The sequence below is a fragment of the Carcharhinus amblyrhynchos genome, chromosome 11, assembly GCF_965287045.1.
Source record: "Carcharhinus amblyrhynchos chromosome 11, sCarAmb.v2.hapA, whole genome shotgun sequence".
NCBI lineage: Eukaryota > Metazoa > Chordata > Chondrichthyes > Carcharhiniformes > Carcharhinidae > Carcharhinus > Carcharhinus amblyrhynchos.
The window spans coordinates 28,028,031-28,034,301 of NC_137334.1; the positions used below are offsets into that span (position 1 = coordinate 28,028,031).

Genomic DNA, 6,271 nt, shown 5'->3' on the forward strand with positions numbered 1-6,271 from the left:
CCTGTCACTGACTACTTTCCAAACCAGAAGATTCTACCCTAAAGGGTGTGACCACCTCCTGAAGCAAAGTATCCAGGAAACTCTGTTCCTCCCTGATATGTTACAATGTCTGTAACTCAGCCTTCAGCTCACTGACTTTGAGACGGAACTCAGATGTAGATGTGCTTGCCCTGGATAATATCAGTATTCAAGTACTCCCACTTGCTGCAGCCTCAACACACCATCTGTTCTGCCATGCTTATGAGCTTTTATTAATTACTTAATTATTTTATTCAATTATTTATTTTACTTTAGATACTTATTAATATTATCACAAACTCCACCCCTATTTTGAATTTATGGGAAATAGGCCTTGGCCACTTAGTGGAAATGCACCAGATACTCTCAAACAACTCACTTCCCCCCTGTAGTAGAGCTAAAACCAATTCCAACAGGATGAAAAAGTTAGAAAAACAAAGGAGTACCTCCCTCTTCTCCTCAATGAACTTCCCCTTCACGTCAAACTTCGACACTATGCAGTTGCACTCAGTGCTGGTCGCACAGAGAATCTCATACAACTAGCTTCACCTATTGGCTTAAGGCTTTGCTTTTTATTTGTTACGTCCCTTCATTCCAACAGCCACATCTGAGTTGTAAATATTCATTTATTCTTTCTTGCTGTCTCCAATTTCTACCTTGCAATTTGTCTGCTCAATACTTTTGTCCTTGGCTGCTACAATAAGATTTTTGTGCCTAAAAATGTAATTCTCAGCAATACCTCCTATAAAGTTATTCTTCCTAAATTAATACCCTATTACATTTCCTTTGATCACATTTAATAAATTTCCAACCCCAATATGCCTGTCTGTAATAATAATTAATCCAAATATACCCATTCGCTTTGATATTGCTGATTGTGTTTGAGCATTTAGAAGAAAAATCTTTCAATGTCATTCTTCACTGTGTGAGTGCAATCTGTCTCTTTATGCATATGTCTCAACATGAAACTCCCTACCCTTCTTCAATCTGAGTAACACCCATTAAGCCATTTCCTTTGTTTCCTGTTTGTCAACAAGTTGTCTATTTATGCTGCTTCCTTTCCTTTAGTATCATATCCCTGAATTTTTGTAATATGTCTCTTAAAACATAAAACAGTACAGCACAGGAACAGGCCCGCGATGTTCTGCTGAACCTAATGCCAAATTAAACTAATCTCTTCTGCCTGCCCTTTTGTCTATGTCCCTCTATCCCTTGCATATTGATATGCTTATCTAAAAACCCCTTAAACACTCCTAGCGGTGCATTCCAGACACCTACCACTCTCTGTGTTAAAAATATTTGGCTTTCTCCCTGTCTCCTTATGTGTATGCCTCCTAGTATTAAACATTTCAACTCTAGGAAAAAGATTCTGATTGTCAACCCTGTCTATGCCTCTCATAATTTTATAGACTTCTATCAGTTCTTCCCTGGGCTTCTGCTGCTTTAAAGAAAACAACTCTTATTTGTCCAGCCTCTCCTTTTGTCTTATACCATCTAATCCAGGTAGCGTCCTGGTAAACCTCTTCTGCACCCTCTCTAAAGCCTCCACATGCTTCCTGTAATGTGGCAACCAGAGTTGAATCCAGTGCGGCCTGACCAAAGCTTTATAACTCTTATGAGACATAAACTACATTGATTCAATTAAATGATAGTGGAAATAATACAGTTTGTATTTTTAAGATAGTAAATGGTTCCTAAAAGCAATCACTTAACTATATCTTGTTTTAAATTTCAGGTCAGTATGTTCAGGCTTTCCGGATTCAGCCCAATGAACCCTTGTACAGTCTCTGTGTGGGTCTTACCTTCATCCACATGGCATCTCAGAAGTTTGTTTTAAAACGACATCCTCTTCTGGTGCAGGTTTGTCAAAGACATTGGATCCAGATAAAAAGCCCTCGGTTGAACTACTTTGATCCACAGTTTTATAATTAGGATGTGTTCTTATCTGATGCAACAAGATTATCCTGTTTGTTAAAACTTTAAATGTGGTAAGGTGAACTATCCATTTTATTCTGTACAATTTCAGGGGATGGTGGTGTAATGGTATTCTCATTGGTAAATGGTGAAATTTAAATTCAGTAAAAATCTGGACTTAAAAGCCTAATGATAACTGTTGATTGTCATAAAAGCCCACTGGCTCATTAATGGCCTTTAGGTAAGGACCAAGCCAGCTGAATCCTAAAAGACAAGAGGGAAAAACAACCTGCCTGACAAAGATGCAATTATCCACGACAGTATCAGTTGCAGTTGACCACTGCACCGTCCTTGTGGAGACAAAGTTCTGTCTTCACATTGAAAATACCCTTTGCCCTGGTGTGTGACATGACTATTTACTAGAACAGATCTAGGGCTCAAGACTGAACAACTTGAGGCACTGTGGAGCAGCAGAATTGTACTCATCCCCAGTCGGTAATCTAATGGCTCGATATATCCTTGACTCTACCATTACTACCATGCTAAGGGATCAACTCTGGTTCAGTGAAGAGCGCAGAAAGGCATGCCAAGAGAAGCATCAGGCGTACCTAAAAATGAGGTGGCAACCTGGTGAAGCCACAACTCAGGTTGAGTCGGTAATAGAGCTAAGCAATTCCACAACCAATGGATCAGATCTAAGCTCTGCAGTCCTGCCATAAGTCGTGAATGGTGGGTGGATAATTGAACAACTCACTGGAGGGGGAAGGTCTTGTAAGTATCCCTATTCCCAATGATGGGGAAGCCCAACACATCAGTGCAAATGATGAGGCTGAAGCATTTGCAACAATCATCTGCCAAAAGTGCCAAATGGAGGGCCCATCTTGGCCTCTAGGAGGTCTCCAGTATCTTAGATATGAGTCCTCAGCCATTTTGATTCACTCCAGTGATATCAAGAAATGGATGAACGGACTGATTACTTTAAAGATGACGGGCACTAAAAATATTTTGGCAATAGCACTGAGGACCTGTGCTTCAGAACTTATCACACCCCTGGTCAAAATGTTCCAGTATAGCTACAACACTGGTATCTACCTGACAAGTGGCAAATTGCCTTGGTATATCCTGTACATAAAGAGCAGGGTAAATCCAACACAGCAAATTATCTCCAATAATGCCATCAAGTGGCACTTACTTAGCAGTAACCTATTCACTGATATTCAGAAATAATCTGCTGACAGATACTAAGTTGGGATCTGCCAGGGCCTTTCAACTGCTAACCTTGATACAGTCTTGGTTCAAGCTTGGACAAAAAAGTTGAAGTCCAGAAGTGAGGTGTGAGTGAGTGCCCTTGATATCAAGGCAGCATTTGACCAAGGAGCATTAAGGAGCTCTAGCAAAAATAGTGGAAATTGGGAGAAAATTCTCTGCTAGTTGAAGTCATAGCCAGCATATAGGAAGAAGGAATTAAATTTGTACTTTGCTTCACAAAGTGAAAAGCTGATTTTTTAATATATGTTTGCTACATAAAGAAATGTCATGTCGTATTGATATTTGTCATAGACAATCTTGGGCTAAATTTAGGAAAAAATACCTGCTGTATTTCAGATTTGGACTTGGAGAAGGTCTACTTTCAAATGAAGAATCCATGAAACAAGTCCATTTTGAGGAAGAGGTGTGAGGAAGCTGCAATATTTAATGCAGACAAGCACTGCAGGAGACGTGGGGAATTTTGACTAGGCAATAGCGAAGTAGTTTTTGTATCTTCCTTGCCTGAAGGATGGTCATCTAGCAAGTGATTTAAGCATGGACAGAAAAATGCATTAACAGCAACTGTATTGCATCAAACGTGCTGGTCTTATTAGTGGTATGACATGGGTTTGAGATGCATTTAAAATTAGCTACATCTCAAAATGACTTAATGCCTTTAAAGTTTAAAGAAAACAGCCACAGTGAATTGAGCCAAGGGAAAAGGGTGTGTCTGAAAAGATATAGTTTGCAAAGTTTTTAAAAGGGGATAAGAAGTCGAAAGACTAAAGGATGTGAGGAGTGTGCTAGAGGAAGCAGGGTCAAGGCAGTTGGAAGTTGTGTCTTCTGTCTGTTGGCACAGGGGTTGGAGTGCGATTAACAGAATGTGGGAGCTGGAAACATTTGAAGATCAAATGGATTGTTCATGAATGATTTGAAGATATTGAATATGATGCTTTGTAGGAAATTTGTAAAAATGACAGGATAGCAAGTAAAGCAAACCCTGCAGATACTCTGCTGCTTTTCGTTTGATGTTTACTTTTTGTATTCTAGGGATTCTCCTTTCTGACACGGTATATGGAACTGAGAGGCCCCTGCCAAGAAGTATACTATAATATAGGACGTGCATTACATCAACTGGGGCTCGTGCATTTTGCTGTTCATTATTATGAAAAGGCACTGGAGCTCCCACCTCTTCAATTAGAGGTATGTAATAGTTAGAAAAATAGAAAGGTAAAACATTTTATTTCTCTTACTCAAACAGAGATACTCATACAGGGTAGAAGACCCAAAGAACACACAGAGGAATACACCAGTTGTAACATTAATTTTAGCAATCAATTGGTACTTTAAATGGTTTTAGACTTTCACATAGCTCTGTTAGGTAAACTTATCATGTAGCAGCCAGGACCAAACTAGGAACTGGCACGATTTTGGCCTCAGTTTATGTCAGGATAGCTAAACTCAATCAGGCAGCAATGTTTCTGCTTGCTGACAGATTGGAGGAGATAGCCAGGGTTACCACTGATTGCTATTCTGTAATGTCTGAAGTGATTTCTAATGACCCCTGAAAAGTTGTCTGAGGACAAAATTGGCTCTATCGAATGTACACGAAATGTCTAAACTTGCAGCTTTGTTATTTAGTATCACGTGAAGGTGACCAGAATTAAGTGAGTGCAACTGTCACTTTACTCTATATTTGCGGTGCTTTATGTGTAATATGCGGATTAAATATGTGAATCTGGTCTTGGTCTGCCTTGCAAAACTTGAAATTAGAATAGTTGAGGGTATCTTGGAAAGACGCAGTATCCAGTTTGCTCATCAAGATGTGATAAATTGCTGCGTCCCAAGTTACACTATTTTTTAAGAAAAAGGATATTGAACAATGCAAGTGAACACAGATGAGTATGTGGCTGTGCCTGGTGTTACTGAACCTGAAAAGGTAGACGCAGCAGACTAAAATTTGACTTTTATCCAAGTTATTGCAAATAGGTTATCAACAGACCTGTTCATTAGAATCTTAGAAGCCATAACCCTGTACAGTCAGCAGGTAGTTACACAGATGACAATGCAAGATTAGCTGCTATTCAAAAATGACAGTGCCTTTAAACTGAGGTATTTGAAATTTATTATACCTTATTGATCACAGATGCATCCAAGTGAATATTAAAATTTTTTGTTCAATCTGTCCTTATGTTTCACTATACAGTAAGATAACTGGTGCCACTGACAATACTTAGGGTGTTATGAAGAAAACTGGTAATGATCGGTGATAGTTTACTGTTTACAAGCATTTATCTTCTCTTTTTTCCATGCCAATGTATGTTGAAGCCACTCTTCCATTATTTTGTGTATATGTGAAAAAAATTAAACAATTTGGGATTTTTTTTACATCTAAGCCCAACAAAAGTTAATGTATATATAGTTTTTCTGTTGTATAAATGACAAGAAAGGAATTTTAAAGTGTTTTAATTTGAATGGAATTTCTTTGTCGTTTCAGGGAATAGACGATGATCAAGTTGATCTAAGACGAGACATTGCTTATAATCTGTCACTAATTTATCAGAATAGCGGAAACATAGATATGGCTCGAAAACTTATATATACACATTGTGTTGTATAATTGAGAGATTGTTTAAAGAGTAAAGATTAGCTGGCATCTTTTATGTATGTAATCTTGTTGACTTGATCTGTTTTTTATTATTATTATTTAAGACCATTAAAACATTTCTGAAAATGCTCAACTGAATTTATAGTTTTGTTCCGCATGGTGTACAGAGGCTGTTGCTCTGAAAAGTAAAATTTCTCCTACCAAACTGTAATTATATCAGCATTGTGCAAATCAGTGCAAGATCTGAGACAAGACGGTATATTGTACTGCTTTCTTTTTAAAAACCTTCCACTGCTAAGATATTATTAGAACTGCTGTTATTTTCCTACCAATTAATTTAAGTTTGGTTCATTTTTATCCTACTGAAATGACTAATTTGGTTTACTAAAGAAGTTGAATCTCTTGTGAAGAGGAAGAAGGAAACTTATGTAAAGATGAGATGTGAAGGCTCAGTTAAGGTGTTTGAGAGTTACAAGTTAGCCA

The 6,271-nt window shown here is 38.0% G+C and overlaps 1 protein-coding gene across 1 annotated transcript in view; it reads left to right on the forward strand.

Annotated features, from left to right (window-relative positions):
- The window catches only part of gtf3c3 (general transcription factor IIIC, polypeptide 3), a 62,158-nt gene extending 56,241 nt beyond the window's left edge, over positions 1-5,917 (forward strand). The window contains exons 16-18 of the mRNA XM_080198793.1: positions 1,754-1,878; positions 4,231-4,383; positions 5,678-5,917. Coding sequence (XP_080054919.1) covers positions 1,754-1,878; positions 4,231-4,383; positions 5,678-5,800 — 401 coding nt within the window. The 3' untranslated portion in view covers positions 5,801-5,917. The remainder of the gene's footprint in view (positions 1-1,753; positions 1,879-4,230; positions 4,384-5,677) is intronic.
- The last annotated feature ends 354 nt before the right edge of the window (positions 5,918-6,271 follow it).